This window comes from Delphinapterus leucas, chromosome 2 (genome assembly GCF_059928025.1).
Source record: "Delphinapterus leucas isolate spDelLeu-1000000601 "Yukka" chromosome 2, BTC_Dleu_Yukka2, whole genome shotgun sequence".
NCBI classification, from domain to species: domain Eukaryota; kingdom Metazoa; phylum Chordata; class Mammalia; order Artiodactyla; family Monodontidae; genus Delphinapterus; species Delphinapterus leucas.
In genome coordinates, this window is record NC_143130.1 from 90,408,601 (window position 1) to 90,432,595 (window position 23,995).

Sequence of the window (23,995 nt, forward strand, 5' to 3'; positions counted from 1 at the left end):
GTCATATGCCTAGCTTTTGTAAAAGGGCAATTATGATAAAGGAGATGGGAAAGAACTAGTATATAGGCAGATCAATTTCAGTATAAAGTACATATGTATTACTATCTAGAAGTTCATTCTTTTAAAACTGTTTTGTCCAGAATGCCATCAAGATACCTCCTGGGATGTCTTTTGTTCCCCCAGGAGTATCTATAGCCCAATTTTAAAACACTAAACTAGCATATGACTTGTGAAATCCACAAGAATGTTCCTACAAGGCTCTTGGGAAGAACACAGAGATCAGATAAATATATGTAGCCTTTCAATTTCATAAAATCAGCACGTGGATCTTAACCATATAAGTAGCTCAGAAGGTTGACACTAAGGTGAGCAGCTGTTAAAAAACAAGGAACTAGCTGATAGTCAACAAAACAGGTATTTATTGCTACAAAACTACTTTCGACTAACTCACAATTACTGCCAGAAAAGTTCAAGGGGATCAGAATAATTAACATACAAACTCAGAACTATAGTTCTCACTATGCACTGAGTACCCAGTCTCTTAACATAATCATGAAAAGCTGACTCTGATTATGCCATTCTGTATAGGAGTACCAGAAAGTGAAAGTTCTGTAAATAACAGCCCAGAGAAGGACTATTGTTATTTCATTTTAAAACATCATCAACTTTTCAGGAAGAAAATAAAAGCAGATGGCTTAAGAGCAGGGTACACGTGAGAATCATGTAGAAAGACTGGTCAAATGCACATGTCCAAACCGTACTACAAACTGACTACTCTTGATCTACAGGGTGATTCTTGTTGCCCACACTTAGTTAAGGACCACCGCTTTAGGGAATTTATTTCTAGAGAATCTGCTGGGATCAAGACTTGTTAGAAAGAATTTCTTCACATTTAACCAATATTATGAATTTTACCAAAATCACTGTACTCAGGATCATTTTGATAGAGATTCCATTACCTTAAAAATAGAGGCAGGTCCAAGGCCTTTGTTCTTAACAATAAATTTGCAGCTATAATTTTACCAAGAATAATCGCAGACCAAGCATCATTCAGAATATCTGCTAGTTTCTTGGTTAAGCCAAAGGGAGGCCATCAAAGCAGGTCACAAAAGGTGCTCTACCAAAAGTTAAATAGGACTAAGAGGCTGAAATTTACCATAGAATGTAAAGTGAAAGTTTGAGCAATAAGAAATGATATATTTGACAATTTTAATTGCAAGACTAGGAAAAGAGGAAAGGGTTAGGGGAAGGAGGATTATATGGATTAAACTGGAAAGTTGTCTGAGAACTAAGGCAGCTCTCTACTTCTACTGTCTTTCTTGGCTCACATGATCTCTTTCAAATCATGTCTCCCTCTTTCACCTTCGAAGAGCATCTGATTGGACTGGAAAATTAGCTGTATAATATATTGTCATGTAACCATCCCTACTGACTAGCCCCCGGTTCAAGATTAGTTGCATTGTCCACTCTGGCCAGAGTAGTAGAAATGGTTTCACCCCAGCACACTGACTGATTTTATCAGTAGGGCTGTGTAACTGGTAAACGCTGCAAGACTTTATAAACCAACCAGTGTATTCCTATTGTTCAACATGTTTGGTGATGAAGCCCCTGGAAAATCCTGTTGACCGGTCTCTCCAAGGACTCTTTTCAGGGCATTTTCAGCAGTATTCATTAACCTTCCACTTTGAACTTTGGCAGGTCCAGAATAGGCACTTCAGACCTTCTGATATTTATGGGAGCTCAGTTTGAATTCAGACCTTCTGATATTTACGGGAGCTCAGTTTGAAAACATTGCCATTTGTAGGCTCTTGAACAGGGAAGTCGAATGAGTAGTGTGATAGTGGACAAGAGTTTGGTGAGTAACCGTTTCTAAGATGACCTAGAGACTTGAGAGCCCGGAGAAATTAAAATTTTTCTATTGTTACTAATCCAAGCTTGAGGTGAGGAAGACTGTATAAGTTTTTACATTGCTGCTGTAACAAATGACCACAGCAAATAACCTTAGTGGCTTAAACAATACAAATTTATTATCTTCAGTTCTTTAGGTCAGAAGTCTAAAATCAAGGTGTTGGCAAGGCTGCAATCCTTTCTAGAAGCTCTAAGAGGGAACCGATTTCCTTGCCTTTTCTAGCTTCCAGAAGCTGACCACATTCCCTGCCTTGTGACCACCATCCTCTGTCTGCAGAAGCAGCAACAGCAGATTGAGTCCTTATGCTGCCATCTTTCTGGTTCTCTGATCATAGCTGGGAAAGTTTCTCCACTTTTAAGGAATCATGTTATTAGATTTGGCCCACCCAGATAATCCAGGATAATCCCTCTATCTCAAGGTCAGTAATCTTACTGACATCTGCAAAGTCCCTTTTGCCATATAAAGTAGCATAATCACATTTTCCAGGGATCAAAGTGTAGATATCTTTGGGTGCCATTACTATGTGTACCATAAAACACCTAGAACAGGTATTTTAGGCAATCAAAAGGCCTTCTCTTTTAGCTGGGTTGATGGCCCATAGTCAATTTGGTATGGAAATGGGGTAGAAGAGGTAAAGGAAGATATTGAGATCAAGCCTAGTCATTTGGGTAATTTCACCCCTTTCAACCATTCTAAGATGGGTGAAAGTCTGTCTGCCTACTGCCTCTAAGAGGGACAGCCTGGTTCTCACGAAAGCACGGTGTCTAGGGGAAGCTTCCAGATTTGTAACCAATAAGCCTTAAAAAAGCAGGCCTGGTTTTTCTCCCAAATGTTCCCAGGGATGGGCTTATTTTCTCACATTCCCTGAGAGCACTGGTGCCTCTCCTGTTGGCTCCCAGTTGCTGGAAACCATCTGCCTTCTTCTCCTCCTCTTCGCTCATATGGGCCCCATCTCAGTCAGGCTTACTTTTTGGAGGGAGCAAACGGGACCAGGGAGCAGGATGTGGAGAAAGACTGTGGAAGCAGAAGTCAGTGTTGGGGCGGGGCCACACTGGAACTGGTATGCTAGTGGAGACCCACTGGGTAGTTGATTTGGGTGCAGGCAAATGTGTGGCAGTCATTCTGAGCAGAATGTGAGCACCAGAGCCTTTCTGTACCCCAGGGAGTGGCTCCAGGAAAAAGGATGCCTAGCTAAGACACTACCTCTGAGAGTTTTGATATCTTTATTTCTCAGTCTCATTGGTTGCGCCTGATTTCCTCCATGACATTAAACAACTGTTGTATGATTTTTCTGTTGGTAGCACACAATTTTTCCAAATTAAAAAAAAAAAAGGAACAAAAAGGTTATGCTTTTCATCTGTGTCTGTGTAAACAAACCCAGTAATTACCATAACTCAAATTGCTGCTGAAGCTCTCCATATTTTAATGTGCACTTGCTACTAAATCTCTGCCTATATCCTGGGAAGTTAATCCTGAATTAGGAAACAGAAAAACTGATTCAAATAACATTGGGCCAAGTCCATGATTTTTATATTCATAAGATTCAAAATTTCTGTGAGGAAATGCACAATGCAAATTGAATTATCTTCCAGAGTAATAAAAAAAAAAGAAGGAAACCAAAACAATGGTAAGATATGGGTATCCATGCAGAGAGATGTATGAATTAGGCTTTCTGTGGCTTGGTTTGATGGTGATTCAATATTCCACTCCTCTGAAACAACCTTGACTTACCAGGCTGCATAAACTCAATTCTCTTCTGTATAAAGTGAATATTATCCAGTTTTCAAGTAGCAGCATTTCCTTAAGTTCTACACTTTTATCAAAAGAGGTTTTTCACTGAACTTTGAAGATAACATTATTAGTCCTTGCAAGTGTTCTAATCACGGTCTTTCTTGATTGCCTTTAGGACAAAAGAGCAGTTGTAAATGTTCAAAGAAAAATCAGGAAGGTGAAAGCCATTGTTTTTGTGCCTATCGGCATGGGGTAGGTGAAACTGAGTATTAAGGAAATAGTGTAGAAAATTCAGGTCTCCACATTTTCTTTTAATAAATTGGGCTAATTTAAACTCTCTACCACCTATCTTTCTTTTTTCCCTCCATATCCACTCTTGTCCCTTTCTACCCTGTTTCCTGCCTGGGAAGGCTGACCTGTAGGGACTTAACCAATGAGCTCTCTTGCTCTCTGGCTTGCGTTTGGGTTTGGCAATAGAGAGCCCCAGCAAGAGGTCAGAGGGAGAGGGGAGGGTAAGGTCAGAGTTCCCTCCGGATGGCTGTGTCTCTCCGCTGAAGACCACCGCTCTTGTCATGGTTGCCCTTTCTTCCAGGCTCTGGAAACTGCTTTCTCCCCCTTTCCCTTCAGGCTTGGCACTGTTTGTTATAAGCTTCAGGGTACTGTACTCTCCTTTGTTGTTTTGGTTTCCCATACCTTGCCAAACCTTTATAAATACCCTCTTTAGTAAACACTCCTCTAATTATTCTAATTTGACTGAGCTCTGTTTCATATTTCAACCCTTACAGAGACAGAATCTGCCTCATCCAGCCCTATATCTAAATTCTTCCCACATCCTGGGGCCACCATCATTGCTTACCGAGACGACTAACTGACCATTCTACTTCTACTCTTTATGGCTCGAAATCTTCTAAAAGTTTCTCATCACAAATATAATAAAGTCCAAATTCCCTACCATGGCCCAGGGCCCTGTCAGACTGTTAACATTCAACTTCATCTTGAGTCACGCTCATCTCCCAGGTTCTAGAACCCACCAACTTCTCTTTTGCCTGAGGACCTCTGTCCATGTTGGTCACTCTGCCTGGAGTGTTCTGCTCCCTGTTCGTCGTATGGTTAGCACTGTCAAAGACAAAAGCATGAGTAAGTGAGGAGATGGATTTTATTCAGGCTATTGCAATAGGGAAACACCTCAGATCTGAAGATTAGAGTACGTATTAAGTTTCCTATGGTTGGTGTAACAAATCATTGCAAATTAGCGGCTTTAAACAATAGAAAGTTATCCTATTATTGTTGTGTGGGCCAGAAATCCAAAATGAATCTTACGTGGCTAAAATCGGGGTGTTGGCAGGGCCGTGCTGCCTCTGGAGGGTCCAGGGCAGAATATGTTCCCTTTCTTCTTCCCACATCTAGAGCTGAATTCCTTGTCTCCTGGTCCCTTCCTCTATCTTCAAAACCAGTGATGGAGCATCTTTTCTCTGACTCTGCTTCTCTCTGCTTCCATCACATGGCTGTCTTCTCTTTTATCTGTGGTCGAGTCTCCTGCTCCCCTCTTACAAGGATACTTGTGATTCTGTTTAGGGTCCAACCAGATAATCCAGGATAATTGTCCCGACTCAAGCTCATTAATCACATCTGCAAAAGCTCTTTTTCCGCATAAGGTATGATATTCATAGATTCCAGGGATTAGGACCTGGGTATCTTGGAGGGCCATTTTCCAGCCTACTACAGCGTGTCTCAGCAGAGGGGGCTTGCCTTAGATTTTTATGGGGAGGAGTAGACAAGTTACAGGTGGGGTTATTTCTAGTTGGGATTGTTTTTTCAATCAGAGGAAGTTTCAGTGGAACAGGAAATGCTTAGCTGGTTTCAGGGGAACAAACAATTCTAATCTTGGCTAATTATTCATGAGACAAAGAAGAAAGAGGGTCTCTGTCTGACCATGTCAACAGATTCAGGCAAAAGAGGAATGGTCTGGGTCTAACCTTGTCACCAGTAAAAATGGGAGCCATCTACAAATCTTGTGGGAGTCATGAGAAAGAGTGGATAGCAAGTCTTATCTAAGCCATGTGGGGAATGGTGGCTCATTGCAGTTAGTCATTTTCTAGAACACAAAGGGGTGGGGGATTTGGGGAAAAAAAGACTGGGGAGATTTCTTAACCATCACCGTTTTCTGGGAGCATAGAAGTCAGGTAAAGTTCAACACTGTCATCACTCTCTCATCCTGCAATATATTTTCATAGATGCCCTCCCTGAACACCCTGTGTAAGTACTGCCCTCCGCATTATTCTGTGTCATAGTTTCCTCTTTATTTCCTTCACCGTATTTTTCACAATCCATAATTATTTTGTATACTTCTTTGCTTGTCTCTCTAGACCATAAACTTTTTGAGGACAGGGAAAATGGTTGTCTTATCAAGAGCTTAGAACAATGTATCTTTATATCTTTACAGCCTGGCACATTTTTGTTGAATTGACAAAAGAAGCAATCCCAGATGGCCAATAAACTCATGATAAACTGTCTAGTGATTACCTCATTGGTAGTGAAATAAATAAGGATAGAAATAACAGTGAGGTAAACAAAAGAGAGTCAGACATCGTAGGCAGCAGGACCCACATGTTCAGAGACACACAGTGGTGTGTGTGGAATGTGGGGCATGGCTGGTGTGAGATGGGACCTGAGCCTGGCAGGCTGAGGCTCCACAGTGAGTCAAAGACCAAACCTCAAAGGAGGTGGGGCTCTATACTTCCTATTCCCCTCAGTGCCTGCATTCATTCATCCTTTCAACAAATATTTTTGAATGTGTTCAGTTTGCCAGGCACTGGTCTAGACTTTGGGGACATAACAGAGAACAGACCAGACAAAAATTAGCCTGACAGTAAATAGAAGAAGTGATTAAAATAAATAGTGCTGAATGTTAAAGAGAGAAGCAGAGCAGAAAAGTGAAATGTGGAATGTAGGCTTGCAATTTAGGGAGAGTGGCCAGGGAAGGCCTCAGTGAGAATATGCTATCTGCCAGGTGTGGGATTGGGGGTGGAGGGCATGTAACCAAACTTGAAAGAAGTGATATTTGGGAGAAAGGCATTCCACGCAGAGGGCACAGCAAGCACTCAGGTCCTGAGGTGCACACTCACCTGTAAGAAGGCTGGTGTGGTCTAAACAGAGTGACAGAGAGGGGTGCACAGTTGTAGGAGATGCGGCCACAGAGGCAAGGGGTGACGGTTGCAGCTGTAGGGCCTTATAAGCTTCTGTAAGGACAGTGGTTTTTCCACTGAGTGAAATGGGAAACCATTGGAATATTTTGATAAGAGGATTGACATGCTCTATTTCATTTAACAGGATTGCTTGGGCTGCTATTTTGAAATGAGACAGAAGAGGATCAAGGCCCAATGCAGGAAGACCCTCTAGGAGGCTACTCCGTGATCCAGGTGAGAGATGATGGAAGTAGCACGTATCAGGGAGGTAGCAGTGGAAATGATGAGAAATGGTTAGATTCTGGATGTACTCTGAAGCCACTGGAATTTGCTGATGGGTCAGATGAGAAGTGAGGGAGAGAAGTCAAGGATGACTGCAAGATTTACGGCAAGGATGGGGTTGCCATTTACTGAGATTTGGAAGAATACTAAAAGAGCAGCTTTGGGAAGGAAGATCAAGAGCTCAGTTTGGGACACATTAACTCCAAGGTGCACAAGTTCTATTTTAAAATAGAACTCATTTTGAAAATGTTCCTGTGAACATTAGGAAATTACTTCTCTGAACTTCTCACCTTCCCGGAGAATATTTCTACCACGGTTTTGTTGGGAGAAGCACAACAGGAAAATTAGAAAATCTAAGTATATAACTGCTTTGGAAATAACAACAGAAAAGTCTGTATGTGAAGTATCTCCTTTTCCTGATCTCTTGGGCACCCAAAAGAGCAGATGAATTGAATTTGGAAGTTGAAGAAAGCCACCAGCTTTGGGGAAACAGCTGCATCAGAACAGAGGCCCAGCTTTGGCCCCCAGGGCTCTGCAGCTGAGTCCACAGCTTGGCAGTTACCGTGCCTTTCTCTAAAAAGCTGACTGCCTAGCTTTGGCCTCAGGCAACCCTGTGCTGAGAGATCTTCCAGGCAGAGAAAGAGAGCCCAGGCTCCTTGCTCCAGTTGTCATTGCTTGTCACCTGCTCTGAAGTGATGACACTCATAACCTAGATCTTGGCCTTAACCTCTGAGTTCTCCTGCATCCCTCATCTTGAACTGCCCAACCTGAAAATACACTCTTAAAGTCCCACACAAGAGCTCCATACACTCTGCTTCACTGCAGGGTCATTCCCTGTAAATTAATTTTCCAGGTAACTGAAGCTTAGCTGTCCTTTGATGTCAACCATATGAAGGAAAATTTTTCTGAGGCTGAACTGTAAACATTCTTGCTTTCTTAACCAGGGCACCTAGAACAAAATTGAACCTTTCTGACGTTAGGCTGTCTCCTCACAACTTGATGATGCCCTCAGGCTCTAGTGAGGTATGTAGAGTCTGTGCCTACTACACTTACAACCTCAAACTGCTGTGTATTCGAGGCTTGTATTTTCTTTTTAAAAATGTTTTTGTTGTTTTGCTGCATCATCCCTGCGGTCATTGCTAGTTACTGCTTGATTATTTGGGTGCTTCACAGGCCATTTTTAACTTATTATCTGATTCCAAGCTTGGGTCTTGGTAGCTAAAATATGATCTTCAGAAATGCAAGATAGCATTTGTGGTGGACAGAATTGTAAGGTGGCCGCTTCATGTTCACACCCTGTGTAATCTCCTCCCCTTGAATCTGATCAGGACTTATGAGTATGATGGGATGGCCACTCCAGTGATTAGGTTACCTATATGTTTGGCAAAGGTGAAGGGACTTTGATTATGTAAAGTCCCATAATCATTTGACTTTAAGTTAATCAGAAGGAAGATTGATCCAGGTGGGCCTGACGTAAGCAGGCAAGCCCTTTAAAAGATGATCTAGAGGTTCAGAGGTTTTCTCTCCTGTTGGCTTTGAAGAAGTAAACTACCATGGATGCTATAGCAGCAAGAAGATTAATTTGGCCAAAAACCACATGAGCTTGGAAGAGGACCCTGAGCCTCAGATAAGAACACAGGCCTGAGCAACACCTTGACTGCAGTGCTGTGAAACCCTGAGCAGAAAATCCAGCTTAAGCTATGTCTATATCCTCAACCCATGGAAATTGTGAGATAATAAATGGGTATTGTTTTATGCTGATACGTTTGTGATAATTTATTATGAAGCAATAGAAAATTAATACAGTATCCTATTTGGATTTTGTATTTAAAAGGGTAAAAGCATACTGCACTTGCAATGCATGGGTTCATACAAACTAAATCACATTATTATAATTACCCCATCCTACTATGCATAATAGCAATTCTGAGTTTCATTCAGCTCAGGAAATAAAACTCCAGAACCTATTAAGGTTATGCTTGTCCATTCCTGAGCTTCAGCAAATAAAATATGCAGGGCTGTAGTGGAAATCCAACTCAATATTTCTCTTCTCTACTAATTTTTCTACCCAGGAGAGAATCATAAATTAGAAAAAAAAAAGATCTCATGTTTAAAAAAAAACTCAAATGGAACAAAACTAAACTTATCAGTGGCTGTGTGGTGGGGTCAACTTTTTCTACATGATATTTTAGTTACCTATGTTATAAGTAAGTGCAAAAAAATATCATGATGGTATAATGTCTTATATTTTTGAGCATTTTATAAAACTTTAAAAAGTTTATTTCATATGACCTTCACAATATGTCACTTCAAACACGAATTAAGAACTAAACACAGCCAAGCAGGCTAGTAATTTATTTATATATTCAATTTTCTAAATATTGTTTTTGAGTAATTATTATTGGTGCATAGTAAAAATCAAATCTCTCTTTCACAGCCACCTTCATTAATCTTGTTTTCCTCTCCAGAGTCAACTCTTACTGGTTTCTTGTGCATTTTTCTAGAGGTATTCTCTGCAGTTACAAATAAATATTCAAACATGATGTGTTAATTTTAGTAATTTATATTTTACTAGAAATTGATGTATGTCACTGGAATTTAATAATTTACCGGAATAAAGTTTTAAAGGGTGTTCTTCTCCGTAGTTGTACTCATAGTTCCTTGCTCATTTGTAAATTTGGATATTTATATTTTATCCTTCGACATTCCTTTTTTTTATTAAGCAATAGCAACAAACAGCACTTGAGCTTACCAGTTGTACTGTTTTTGTCTGTCCTGGTCTAACATTTAGTTAAGTACTCACCACAAAGTGCTCAGCAAGGTACTGTGCTCTGCTTTTAATACACACGATCTCTCAGGGCTTCCCTGGTGGTGCAGTGGTTGAGAGTCCGCCTGCCGATGCAGGGGACACGGGTTCGTGCCCCGGTCCGGGAAGATCCCTCATGCCGCGGAGCGGCTGGGCCCGTGAGCCATGGCCGCTGAGCCTGCGCGTCCGGAGCCTGTGCTCCGCAACGGGAGAGGCCGCAACAGTGAGAGGCCTGCGTACCGAGAAAAAAAAAACAAAAAAACCACGATCTCATTTCCCTGCAATAACCCTCCAGGGTAGATCTTTTAATAATGCTCATTTTACGTATGAGAAAATGGATTCTGCAGGAGGCCAGGTAATGAGCCTTCCACTAGTAAGGGGGAAAACTGAGACTCAGCCCCTCTCTTTCTGACTCCAGAACCTCAGCTTTTAATTTTACTTCCCTGCTTTTCTTCCTTAATGTCTTCTTCATGCTTTCCTTTAGTTATCTTGCACAGTTTCTAACTTCTTGAGTTGACCATTAACTTTCATTTTTCGTATTTATTAATTAATCCATTTATAGATATAAATCTACCTCTGAGCCTGCTTTATCAGCATAAACTATGTTTTGTTATGTGGAATTCTCAATGTCATTTTTGCTAAATAGTCAAAATGTGTTATTTCTTTCTCTTTTGACATGAGATATTTAGAATTTTATTTTCCCAGTAAGATTTCTCATGTTGTTGTTTATATATTTGTAAATAATATTAGTTTTATTGTATTGTAATAAAAGTGTAATATTTCCTATTTCTACATTTTAGAATTTACTGAGTTATCTAATATACAATTTGTTTTCAAAAACATTCTATAGATCTCTAAAAGACAGTGTAGTGTTTGTGAGCACTACGGTACCTATTAAATCCGTTTTTTTAAAAATGTAGTTTGAATTCTCCTATACTTGATCTGTCAAAGTTAGAGATACAGGTGAGCTGTTTCCTAAGAAAATTGACTTTCTTAGTGACTCTCTCCTCGCTTCCAACGATTCTTGTGTTATTTATGTCAATATGATGTTATTTATTTAGATAAAGCTCCATTATTACCATAGCTATATTATGGCTATATATCTCTTATAAACATAAAAAATGATGCTCTCTTATCCCTCCTAATTCTTTTAATCTTAAACTTTGAAATTAAAATTGCCAACTCTATTCTTTTTGTTTGAATGTTTCTATATATTTTTTTATTCTTTTGTTTTTAGCCTTTTGGATATATAATTTAGAATATTATGCTAGCAGATCAGATAGAGTTTGATTTTATCTATTTTTTATTAAATTTGAGAGTCTGTTAAAAAAGATAAACACATTTATATTTTCTGTTTATTTCTTGTATGTTTGATCTGTCTTCTATTGTATGATTTCTCTTTTTTTAAATGATAATTTTTTTCTGACTTTTTAGGATTATTTTTTCCTTGTTTTTATGTCCTTTATGCATCAGAATTTACATACAATGTTTTAAATTCTTTAGGAGACAAATTTAAGCTATTAAAAAACTACTCAAACCTAGAATTATCAAAATTATTAAAGCCAATGACAAAATAGTGTCCACTGGCTTTCTCTTGTGAGAAATGCTGAGCCACTAGTGCTCCTCCTGGCACTGAGGATCTGTCCTGTGAAAAAACAGACATAAAAAGAGTGGAAAGGTGAAAAGGAGAGTGGGACTTTGAAGTGGAACCAAATTTATTTCACTTATCTTTTCCTTTTTTTACATGCACAAGAATGGTATGTGATTTAAAATTCTATACCTACATAAGCCTAAAAAAAGGCATCTCAATTAATATAACAAAATGCCAAGTGATAGGACATTATGTCATAATTTAAATAGCAGAAATTTTTCTTCCTTAGTGGGACCTAAAATAGTGTGTTTAGAATGGTGTCATAGATGAGAGATGAAATATTATATATTCTTTTTGAAAACGCTTTTCTGCATTAAAAAAAGGGAGACTGAGATGGTTCTTTTCAGCATCAGAAATCCTAAAGAGGTAAGACTGACCAACATACCTTCTCTGGAGAGGAGATTTTGCCTGTAGACCAGGGCTGCCATGCTCTGGGGCAGCTGGTGGCCCCGTGGGAATGCCTGGGTCAGATGCTGGGCCCTGAGCACTCTTGGCTTGACCTCTTGGCTCTTACTGCAACTCATGGGGATGCCCTGATCTGTCAGCAACTGGGACATCTGAGTCACACCCAAAGAGGAATTTCTCCTGTTCTCCCCCTGGGAGTCCAGACAGATTTCATCCTTATGTCAACACGTCCCCTACATCTCTGTGGAGGAAAACATTAGAAATATCTAGGTGGACTGGCTCCAGGTGACCTGTGTAGCAATATCCAGCCAGCAAGGATCCTGTGGATGCTAAGTTTGACAACCAGCAGATGTGCTGATCTTCTGTGAATGACACAGGGACCTTCACCACATCACCTGGTTATCGTTACAATCCTCCTATTTAATTTAATTAATAAGGCCTGGTTGATATCAACTTGCAGTGCCAGTTTAGGAACCCAGCAGCCTAAGAACAGTGAGACCCAGGGACAAGATCGTCCATCTCTGAGTTTTCTTCTCTGTACAGTATTAGGAGAATTGTGCATCAAGGGCTGATTTTCTCTTTGGCTCAGCCTGTATTGATGGCACATATCTTTCTGGTGCCTTTCAAGGACACCTATGAGATGCTCCACTGCAATACCCATGTCTGCTTTGAGTGTTCACCAAGCATACCATTTGGCCTCTCCGGGCAGCCATTTCTGAATATTCTCAGTATCCAACAAAAGGGATCCCACCCAATGCTGCACTCTGTCTGTCGTACCTTCAGCTTCTAACCTTCACCTGCACACTTGGGGGAGGAGTTAGTGGACTTCTCCCAGGGTCTCTTGCCACTATTTCCTGTGACATGTTGGATTTTTCTCAGGAGCATTTGTTGCAAGCTGACCTTTTCTAGCTTTCATCAATCTCATCCCATGTAAACTCCAGCTTGATTGTATTTCTAAAAATGTTATCATGTGAATGGCATCCTTCCTTAGTTTCCTGCCATGATGCAGAACTTTCCTATTTGTATGTCTTTTTGGTCGTTTCAGAAAGGATCTGATAGGCAATGGAGAAAGGCAATGCTCTAGTTGTGTGTTTGTTTTTAACAGAAATCTGGTCATCTTGCATTTAGAGTGTCTGCAGGATATACAAAGAGAAACACCATGAAAATTAGTGATTGAATATATGGATCTGAGACTTAGGGGAGCTCTGTGTTAGAAATATAAATTTGGGAGGCATCAGCCCATGGTGGGAGTCAAGTCACAGAAACAGGGAAGACTGCCTAAAGCAGGAGTTCCAAAATCTTGCGGATCGTCAGAATATACAGATTCCTTGGTCCTTCTCCCGTAGAGTCTAATTTGGTAGGCTTATGATTGTCCTCAAGAATCTATAATCTTTTTTTTTAAAGCTTCCATTGAAAGAGCTCTAAACTTGAGTATTGAGGGAAGAAATTGTAAGGCAACGCTCCCAGTGTGGTCTTCCTTACATAAGAAAGTTTTACATCTCTATGTACCTGGCTATGTTGTAGGGATGGTGCCAGGGTCATCAACTGAAAAAGTGATGAAGATTTTGAAAAGTCATTGTGAGAAAAGGGTAGGGATGCTGATGAGACCCATGTACAAAGTGAGGGGACAGAGAAAGCTGGACATCAATGAACATGAATGTGTAACCTTCTTCTTGCTCAGCAACCTGAGTATAGACATGGGGATAGTGGGAGGTTGGGTTAATAGAGTTGGGTAAATCAAAGGACAAGGACAGGACACTGAGGACTACAAAAATCTGTTGGCATTTGACCATAGCCCCCATCCTTTCAATTTTCTGCTACCCTAACCTATTCCCAATACAGCTGCTCTTGACCTCAGGATCACCAGTCCCTTACTACCACCCATCCCCGTTTTTCTCGGTCCATGTTCTCCTCAATTTCTTAACCTGGAACCCAAGGGACATCCCTTCAGTCACTCTTTTGCCAGTAACCCTCAAAATATTAAATAACTAGTTTAAGGTAATACCACTAATAAATGGTGAGACTTGAACTTAGGCCAGTGTGAGTGTTTGTTTGTTTTTTGACCAGTACTTTATATGACCCCTGCAGTTGGCCTGGTGATACCCCACCCACACCCTGTTTAATGAAGGACTTTTTGCCGCAGCATCTGGGAGTGCTGTCAGCAGACAGACTTGAGCTGTCAGGCCCTTTGGCATGCCTTACCTGCAGAGAGTTGCCTCATCCAAGTTCACACTCCTACCTGGGCCACCCCACCTCCAATGACTGATAAATGCGGCGGTATAAAGTCCTGGCCCTCTCAGCCCTTCTTGGGACTATTCTGAAGGGACATTCTATCTCCAGAGCTCCCTGTGAGGTCACTGAGACTGTCCTTGGGACTGCATCACACCTCACCTTTCCCTCACCCTTCCACAGGTGTTGATCCCAAGGGCACTCCTTAATAAACAGGCTCCACGCTAAACTCTCTCCAAGTCTGTTTCCTAAGGGACCTAACATAACAGCTTCTTCAAGAAACGAGAGCCAGAATTTCATGTAATAGAAGTCATAGGACTTTTCACCTTTTCCAGAGACCCTATCAAGTGTTTTAGGGAAGTGTCAGATCCAGATGAAGCCGGGTGCTCCTTGCTCTGGTCACCAGGATGGCATCTAGCCATTTGGATTTCAGGTACATAGGGCTCAAGAGAGAGGGCTAATCCAGGCCTGAGTTAAGTCCAATGGTGTCAGATTTGGAATAGGGATATGCTGCTTCTTAAGCTTTGCTATTTCCCTTTTCCCTCCCTAGTCATCCTTCTGAGGCCAGAGTCTGGCCTGGAAGACTAATCTTGAATCCCATCTTTAAACAACCTGCAGATGAGGCAACCGATTGAAAATTTCAGGCTCCAATCTGATACACCATTGCACTGTGATTTTTAAAGAAGATGTTGGGGGTAGGAGTTTATTAGTTAATTTATTTATTTTTGCTGTGTTGGGTCTTCGTTTCTGTGCGAGGGCTTTCTCTAGTTGTGGCAAGCAGGGGCCACTCTTCATCGCGGTGTGCGGGCCTCTCATTATCGTGGCCTCCCGTTGCGGAGCACAGGCTCCAGACGCACAGACTCAGTAGTTGTGGCTCACGGGCCCAGTCGCTCCGCGGCATGTGGGATATTCCCAGACCAGGGCTCTAACCCGTGTCCCCCGCATTAGCAGGCAGATTCTCAACCACTGCGCCACCAGGGAAGCCCTGCACTGTGATTTTAGTGACTGAAAGGTAAAAACATGACCTAGGCCAGAGCAAACGAATTTGAGTGGTTTTATTTCAGGTTGATTTTTTTCCCCTCACATTTTATCAGTTAGAATAAACAGTCATAATATGTCAAGAAAAAAAATAAGCAAGTCATCCATCAGAAAAAAATTTTTGGTTGTTTTTTAATATGATTAAGTATTATAGGAACACTAACAAATGAAACAAAATCGATACTTGCATATTCCAAATTTGCAAGTTTCTCCACTTCACGTTTTAATTATTCTTTTAAATCTATACAATCACTGTATAAAGTAACTAAATATATGATTCAGGATATACTTCTTTATAACAGTTAGAAAATATGTGGTATTTGGTTTTCAATTAAACATCTATGAAGACTTCATCTGTGCTACCCACTTAATTAGAAAAAAAATATGCAAAGTAATATCATGCTGGAAATGTCTAAATAGGGAAAGCAACTGAAATTTATATATTAAGGATGGAATATATTTCACTTAATTGGAATATATGTTGCCTCCTAATCCAGCTAATATATTTTTCAATCAGCCCCAAATTGAAGCCATATGTTATCAGCGATCGCTCAGATCACTCTAAGTATATGATCTGTGTTATATTAAATAACCTCATTTAGGTAACTGCTTTAAACACTGTGTAGAAGCAAGTACTCCTTAAAGGTTTCAGTTACTGATTTTCAAATCTTCTTTGTAGGTATAAGCTTCTCAGAAGGCTAAGCATAATCATGTTTCCTGCCCAGTTGGTCCTTTCCTTTGATAACCACCCATGGTTACTATACCAGCCTGTCAATAGGAATTTAATGAGAAACTGCTGGGGGCTGAAGCCTCTACCAGGGCCTAGAAGCACACAGAAGATTAGGTGTGCCTGGAAAAGCTTACAATAAGTTGGTGGTTTTCATGGGCATAAGCCAGCATGGGTTTGCTTAATTTTCTTGTTTTTCAACAGCAATGACAAGATGTTTTTCTAGGGGTAGCATTGGCTTTGACACCCCCTTAAGCTGATAGAAAAAAAAAAATAGCTCCTATTAAGTAATAATTTAAAAAATGACAAAGTTTACTTGGTCTCCAGAGGTTTGCATATCCACAGATCAGATTTATAACATGAAGTACTGGAACATGTCTCCTACTTATTCATACATTAAGGTAAAATGTGTTCTAATCCTTTATCTTTTAAGAATAAAACGTCAGGACATTTTTGTGATTTCCTCTAACTAGTAAGACAGGAGGGAGGTTCTTCGTGAGGATTTCCAACCAAGCCATGTACAACCAATCTGATATAGATCCTTTTCTTGCCACTGGAAGGCTCCTGACAGCATGGAAGAAAAATAAAGAACAAACGTGACAATTAGTACAGGCAGTAACATCACTAGTTATCTGAGCTATGTAATAACAAGTGGCCTGAACCTTTTATGTGCCTCCCCGACAAAATGAAAGCATGGAAATTATTTTGAATATAGATATTAAATTGATATACTTCTCAGATAATATAAATACCTACAAACCAGAAAAATAGGCTTGGGCATTGTAGGGTAGAGGCAAAGCATAAATATAATAAATTTTCACTCTTTAAATAGAAAATGTGATCAACCAATACCTCTCCCCATTTTTGGAAAAAATGACTTTTCCTAATGGTTTAAAGCTCTTATATTTGGGAGAAACAGCTGTTTGAGTCCTACCACCCAATTCAGGAGAACAATCTATGTCTTAAATGGATAGTCCTCCAGTGTAGACCTTGTTTGAAGACATACTTAACTTTGTACATAGGAGTCAGTTCATGAGGTATAAATGTGAAATTGTTGGTTTTCATGTTTAGCAATGAATCTTTGGGTAAACATTCATATTTTCAGCAGGTACACCCCTAACATTTGTGGAGTGGAGGGCAAAGAGTGGAAATGGAAAAGCCCACTCCTTTTTCTCCTGCCCTGGCCTCTTCCCCCATGGTAAAGAGTCTTGCAAACCTGCTATGGACTCCATACCTCAGGAGCAGCTATCTAGGGAAGGGGCCTGGGAACCTTGGTAGCCAGCTTGGGGCTAATTAGGCAGGGAATTCCAGGGTCAGGTTCCCTGGAACCTGGGAGGAGCCAGGGTTCTAGATGGGCATGCACTATGCCCCTGGCCCTTTGAGTGGGGAACACCTGGTGGAAAGTCCAAATGGAGCCCTCTAAAGCCCATGGGCCTCAATTGTCAGTGTCTCAGGGTGGCCTTTATTTTCCCTCGCTGCCTAAAATCCCACATGTTCCAAATTTAACTTTCCACCTGAATAGTTGTGAGCTTTTAAATTCACAACTAAGGTTTCTCTGTAACAATCTTAAGTGTCTGCAATGATACTTACAGGACTATGAGATTAGCAGCTCTTGAGTGCTCCTGTAAGAGTTCGTTCAGTCGAACTTGGCGGTAACTCTGTGGACAACATTCAGATTTTGTTGAGGGCAGTTTTCCCAGAATTATGAATGAGAATTTATCTTCTTACCTCAAATTATGGACAAGTAGAAAAACCTCATTTTAAAAAATTACAGTTATTTCATTCAGGTTTGGAAACTTAACAGTGTTTTTAAAACTCATGGGAAATTTTAGAAACATAAAGAATAAGACCATTGTGCTATAGTGGCTTATTAAATTCTAGAAGAAAAAAAACAAGCAAGCCACATGGATAACGGTAAAAAGAAGATAAGAATGGCCAGTGCTGGGGAACAGGTTTGCAGCTGAAGAAAACTAACCTAATCTTGATACTAATTTGATATCCTAAGAACATAGGTTATACCCTAGTCTATCTTTATTTAAGCTCTTTGATTTTTACCGGCACAAGGGGACTGGTTTCAATGAAAGAGTTACCAAAAGACACATTTGGAAAAATAACTACATTAACTATTTTGCAGTGATGAGAGTAATATTTATTATTACATTTCACTGGTTCAGAAAACAAAGTATAGATAAGTGATTTGCTCAATTATATGAAAACTTTTTGTTAGAACTGGGAAGTTTATCACACACAGAGCTTATGATTCTTAGCTCAGTATTTTCCCACTAAATTTGAAAGGCTTTTAGTATCTCCTGCTCTAATTTGTACCAACTTCAGCTCCTAATATAATTTATTTAAATTTTGTAGTTTAGAGGTTCTTGTGGTCCTTTTCCTTGAATGTCTAATCCAATTCAGATGTCAATTCTTCTGCCTTATTTTTATGTCCCTGCCCTTTTCATCATCCTCACTATTGCAACTTCATTCAGCTCAGGCCATTAGGGTAACTCCCATTTTATTTGGTTCTCTAGAAGAGCCCACCATTTTACATCTGTCCTACAAGATGTGCTGGATCCAACTTTCATATTCATTGCTCCAATTACATATTTTCTCAGATCCCTATGTTAGTTTTTATAGATAACTTTACCAGGTTAAAATTCTTTGTTATTGTCTCAAACTGTGAGTCAGTCTGTATTTACTTTTCATATGTATTGACTTAAATTATTTTAGACTGATGGGTCTGTCTCCTGTTCTATAAAATTAAATTGGAAAGAAGACTTCACAATATGTATCAATAACCTGTTCTTAACTTAAAAATTGATTTTATACTAAAAAATGAAAACAGTTTTCTAAATCCTCATATTCAATAATATGATTGAAAGAGCACTTGAAATATGGAGAAACCCTGGATCTTGAATAATGAAATTCTATAATAGATACATTACTTCTTGATCTTTAAATCAACCACTGTTTTCTTTTTCAGCTAGTCAGATAGCAAAGTAAAGATTAAGCGAGACAAGTTCTTACCTTTTCCTTGACTGCTTCCAGTTCTGCATCTGTAATTTTCCACGGAGTTTCTCTCTTCAATTTCTCAGCAGTTGTTAAATCTTTGCAGCTTTCATGGAGACGATATGGTTCAATCATTTCTTCAAAGAATTTCCAGCTGAAATTGGAATTATAAAAGAGGCCTCGCAGTGGGAAACCAACTCATTATTTCACAGATTCTCTAGGTATGACTAGCCCTGCTGGCTACAGAATCAGAGCTGAATGTCATGCAAATCTTTTAAGAATTATCTTTGCAGGGGACTTTCTGTGAGTAAAACCATGGCTCTAGTAGTGCCTCCCTATCCAGAGAGAGGCCTTAACGTGTGTGAGGCCTTGATAGCCTACTAGGCATTAGATCCTCAATATAAATACACAAACACACAGATAATAATTATTCTGCAAATACATGTTCTACATAATAGAGTCAAAGACACAGTTGTAACGTAGACACTTTCAGCCCATAAATGAGTTTCCTTCTGCTTATTTTATAGATTCTATGGGAGACATTCATGAATTAATGTAGGAGATGAACTAGCATCCCTGAGAGTTGGATAGGGTTGCCCTCCTCACCTTTAGTCCACATGGCAACTCGCACTCATGGCAGGAGGCTGCAGGCAGGTAGGAGAATAGTAACTAAGAGGAGCAAGGAAGTGAGTTCAATGGCTATAGAACAATTTGAATGTTTGCTGTAAATAATGTAGCCTTTGTCCTTCTGGTATCTGATGTTGCTGCCTGAGATTTTCAAATGGCTATTGTTCAGGTGCATGTTAGAGGAAAGAACAAAAATCAATAATATTTTAAAGTCTGAGGGCATTTTAGAGCGATTAAGAATAAATCATTGAATAGAAAAGGAGGAGCAGTATCTCAGAGCTGCGGAACATCTTAAAAATTGCTGAAAAATCTCATTCTTGTCTTTCATAAGAATCTCATAAGACTTTCTTTTTTTTAATAAATTTATTTAATTTATTTATTTTTGGTTGTGTTGGGTCTTCGTTGCTGTGCACGGGCTTTTCTCGAGTTGTGGTGAGTGGGGGCTACTCTTCATTGTGGTGCGTGGTCTTCTTACTGCGGTGGCTTCTCCTGTTGTGGAGCACGAGCTCTAGGCACGCGGGCTTCAGTAGTTGTGGCACGCAGGCTCACGGCTGTGGCGCATGGGCTTAGCTGCTCCGCGGCATGTGGGATCTTCCTGGACCAGGGCTCGAACCCGTGTCCCCTGCATTGGCAGGCGGATTCTCAACCACTGCACCACCAGGAAAGCCACAAGACTTATTTTTAAAATAGCACAAAACAAAGTTTCTAATTTGTAGGAGTAGTTGTCTTTACTATGCTACTGTAAGATGATCTCAAATATAAAGTTTTCTTTGGTTTTATATAATGTGGCTTACTTATAATTTAGTAATTTTGGAATGAGTGATAATTAGAATCAATGTGATGTTAGGTTAAGAAATTAAAATATGGAGCAATGAGTTCAGTGATCTCATCAGTTGTCCTGATTTAGGATTTGTACGAAGTACAGAGATTACAAAGGAGTAGGTTGTCCCTACCAGTGTGCTTTTTTTAAGGGATTGAAGAGATACTTAATGCAGTAGATTTCTGATGCTTTGACTTATTTAGAATGGTAGACAGTGACAGGGAAGGAATAAGACTGATATGCCCTATTATTCTTGCAGCCACACAATACTTTTATTTGCTCTTCCTCCCAACAGTGCTGTGCTTTCAGAGACCTTGGCAGTGATCAGCGCAAAGTTGCTGGCCTAGGAGAAAAGAGCCTGGGTTCTTGCTCCAGCTCTTCCATTGTCCTCCTTGACCTGGATAACCTTGCCTATAATAGGGGGTAATAATGGCTGCTCAAAGCTGGCACGTGGTTGTTGTGAGTGTTAATATGATGATTTGGGTGACAGTGCTCTGCAAAGTATGAAGTGCCCTGTAAAAGCAAGGCATTCATTTTACTCAGCAGCCATAGGACTGAGGTTAGCAATTGACAGTTTCTCTGTTTAAGCTCTACATATAATTATTTTGATCAGGATAAGAGTTTTCTTCGCATCTCAGCCCAGGTGCTTATTAGAAAGAGCAGTTCAAAAATAGTTTCCTAAGAAATGGAAAGTGGAAAGGAGATTGCTGGTTGTCCCCCCAGCATGCATACTATGTTTCTCCATTGTAGTTTGGGTGGGAATGACTCTATCCCCAGCATCAGACAGTCAATACAATTCTATTCCTTCTGCCAGACTGATTGGCCAGGGTGAGCACATAACCCAGGAAATCTTGACCAATAGGCACCTTGCATTTTACTGACCACAACAAGTGGCTCAGTGGCTTGGGTTGGTGCTACCTGAATGCAGCCAATGACCTGAGTTCAACAACTGGGGAAGAGACAAACTTTTTCTCCCACTGAACACAAATGAGCAAATATGTAGTTCTGGCTGCGATGGGCATTCATCTTGGTTTTATAAGCTAAATCAACTTTGATTGATGATTTCATAATACAAGGTAGAGTAGAGAGAATGAAGGAGAATTAGTCCTTAATTGTAAAATTAACCTAGATCAAGCTTCACCTGAAAGCCAAAATACCCTTGGATTTTTTCAGTTAAGTTTGATAATAGTTGGCCATTTTCCATTCTCCTAGCTTGGTGATCCAAAGGTAGCTCAGGATTTCTATTTGATTCTTATTAAATCTGATCTTTCTTATAATTATTTTTTAATTGATTCTAGAATAGGTCGAGTATTACATACTATTAAATATAAGTGAGAATTAATTTAATTTAAAAAATTAACTTATAGCTGCCCTGCCTTCCCCATCCTTGTTCCTCATAATAACAAAGTTAAAAACATTTTTTGACTGCATAAACATTTCCGCCTAAGTTCATATAAGATTTCTTCTCACAAATTAATGTATTTATTGCTTTTGTGATCACACTAGCATCTTTCAACTAAATTATCTAGTTAATTGCTTCTAGTTTCTCTCTGATTTCTGTTTAAAGATTGCTGTTCTATTGGCCTATTACTTTTAATTCAGTCTGTACAATAAAAAATGAAATTTAGCCACAAGAGCTTTTCAGTTTTCCCAATTATTTTCTCATTAACTTTGCTTTTGTACTCCCTTTCACCCTTGCACTACCATATTTATAGATAATATTTTTATGATAGAATGTCTCCATCAAGACTTGCTCATGTTTTATGGGTAGTTGAAAGATCTATTAAAGGTAATTGAAGGACAGTTAACATTAGCCTCCAACACGGAAATCACTGACAAACTATTTTCAACATTGTGTGAAAATAGTGACCAAGAAAGAACAGTGATCAGGAGATAGCTGTTAATGGTAGACGAGGGCTGCCTGACCAACAAGGCCCATGTGAAAGCTGAAGTTGAGACAGTGCTGTAAGCTTTGGGCCCCGGGCCTGGGGCTGCATCAGCCCAGAGGAAGAGTTCTCTTTCTCTTATTAAACCACTCAGAGGAGTTGCCTTTTAAAAATTATCACAAAGGTGCTAGGTGTGCTACCAGTGGCCATTTGTGAGATTTACTGAATGACCATTCTCTGTTCTAAAATTTACCTTCAAATATTGGAAAAGGCATTGCCAGCATTGGACATGTGGTTGTTTTATAAAGTAATACGGCATCAGTTATAGCTGAAGACTGAAGAGAGAAGGATGGCACTTCCAGCACACCTCTTCTTGGTGGCCTTTTGTCTTCACACCAGGGTACATTCACTGCAGTTATTCTAGTAAGAATGGACTTTTTTTTCCTGCATCTTCCTCAAGACCTTGAAATATCACATAGAGAATCTCCACAATTGTGAAAACTAATTCTTTTTTTTTTTTCCTGAGAAAGGGGAATAGAACTCTTCACTGCAGGATGTGGAGGATATGTAAGAAACACCAAATCAGAATGGTGTCTAAAGTCAAATTTAGGTAACAGGACAAAAGCACAAATGCCTGGGTCCTTTGTTTCTTACGACTGTGCATAGAGTTTCCTCCTTGAGAAGAGGAAACCATGGAACAAAGGTCAGGGGTAGGAAGATGAAGAGTGTCTAGCCTGTGATGGACACTCAAAGAAGGAAGAGACATGGTTAGTAAAAGAGATACATCAACATCCTCAGTGATAGGACAGAAAGGATGGGTATGCAGCAGGTGACCATGGCAGCTGGGCAGAGACTAGCACAAAAGAGAGGGAAGGAAACAGGAGTTGGGTAGAGAAAACCATATTGATGGGTAAAGAGGCAAAGGATATAGAAACGAATTAATCAGCAAGCACAGACAGTCCTTAGCTGCTGATAAGACAAACAACAGCAAGAAGAATTCACCTACGAGAAGTAGGTGACTGATCTGTGCCCAGCATTGAGCCAGGGCTTATAGAAAATCCAAAGTCAGTAGGGGACACTGTGACTGCTCTAGACAACAGTAAATGGTCCTGTACTTGCAGAGCGCTGGCAGGCTCTGGCCTGTTGCTAAGTGGCACATACTAGGGAATCACTGGACCTGCTGTGTTATGAAAGAGAATGCATTCCCACCAATTAGAGCTATAAGATGAGCCCGTTTGATCACATCACTGCAAAAGCCAAGAGGCAGCGACTTAGGAATTAAAATTCTTCAAGTGAAATGTGGAAGGCTACCAGAGGTTACCACATGACAGTTCACTTCATATCAGAATGTTAATTCCATTTACCAAGGAGGATGATAAATCTGTTCTTAATTTTTTTTAACTGTTTATAACTGTAGAAATACAGGAATGAAAGGCATTAGTGGTATATATGATATAAGGAAATACTACATAGTAATAATCCAGGTTAACCCTGTCAATTATAGCTTTCTTATCACAGTTAAGATGTTTCGTAAAGCTGTTTTAACTGACCCATAACATTGGAGGAATCATGAACACCCTCAAACTATATGAAGTTCGAGGTTGCCATTTGGTCAATAAGAATGCGTCGTAAATCTGGATGATTTTCAGTTAGTTATTAAGCTCATCTGGGATAACAGTGAATCAAAAGAAGGTAA

At 39.9% G+C, this 23,995-nt stretch overlaps 1 protein-coding gene and 1 long non-coding RNA gene across 5 annotated transcripts in view; one reads left to right on the forward strand and one right to left on the reverse strand.

Moving 5' to 3' along the window:
• The window catches only part of LOC149750203 (uncharacterized), a 149,913-nt gene that overhangs the window by 11,770 nt on the left and 114,148 nt on the right, over positions 1-23,995 (forward strand). For all 3 annotated transcript variants that reach the window (XR_016392107.1, XR_016392108.1, XR_016392106.1), the window contains exons 2-3: positions 6,971-7,059; positions 8,052-8,130. This is a non-coding gene — a long non-coding RNA (uncharacterized LOC149750203). The remainder of the gene's footprint in view (positions 1-6,970; positions 7,060-8,051; positions 8,131-23,995) is intronic.
• SLC12A1 (solute carrier family 12 member 1) overlaps positions 16,293-23,995 on the reverse strand; it is a 91,081-nt gene continuing 83,378 nt past the window's right edge. For both annotated transcript variants that reach the window (XM_089907266.1, XM_089907267.1), the window contains 3 exons: positions 18,985-19,120; positions 17,554-17,621; positions 16,293-16,527 (listed from right to left, as the gene is read on the reverse strand). In XM_089907266.1, coding sequence (XP_089763392.1) covers positions 16,392-16,527; positions 17,554-17,621; positions 18,985-19,120 — 340 coding nt within the window. In that variant the 3' untranslated portion in view covers positions 16,293-16,391. The remainder of the gene's footprint in view (positions 16,528-17,553; positions 17,622-18,984; positions 19,121-23,995) is intronic.